Below are 231 nucleotides of genomic sequence, written 5' to 3'. Positions count from 1 at the left end.
CTCTCGGTTTTCCGCGGGGGTCGCCGCGCTCCCCTCACCTTCTCTTCTACGCAGTTGACGATGATGGACGGGTATTTGCGGCTTAGCCAGCGGAAGAACGCCGGGACTCCCATAACGGCGCCTGGCTGGAGGCGGCGGCACAGCCCGTGGACGAACGTAACCCTTGAGACAGACAGGAGCGGCGGCCGCGGGCACGTGCACTTCCGCCCACGTGTTCACCGGCGACAGGAA

At 65.8% G+C, this 231-nt stretch overlaps 1 protein-coding gene across 1 annotated transcript in view; it reads right to left on the bottom strand.

Annotated features, from left to right (window-relative positions):
* Positions 1 to 225, bottom strand: part of XRN2 (5'-3' exoribonuclease 2) — a 95,086-nt gene extending 94,861 nt beyond the window's left edge. Inside the window, 1 exon segment of the mRNA XM_015568567.1 lies at positions 39 to 225. Within this exon segment, the coding sequence (XP_015424053.1) occupies positions 39 to 113 (75 nt within the window). The 5' untranslated portion in view covers positions 114 to 225.
* Between the last annotated feature and the right edge of the window lie 6 nt (positions 226 to 231).

Source organism: Myotis davidii, unplaced genomic scaffold, assembly GCF_000327345.1.
Source record: "Myotis davidii unplaced genomic scaffold, ASM32734v1 scaffold802, whole genome shotgun sequence".
NCBI classification, from domain to species: Eukaryota; Metazoa; Chordata; class Mammalia; order Chiroptera; family Vespertilionidae; genus Myotis; species Myotis davidii.
Note: the sequence above shows the minus strand (reverse complement) of the source record. Positions and strands in the feature narration are given on the sequence as shown.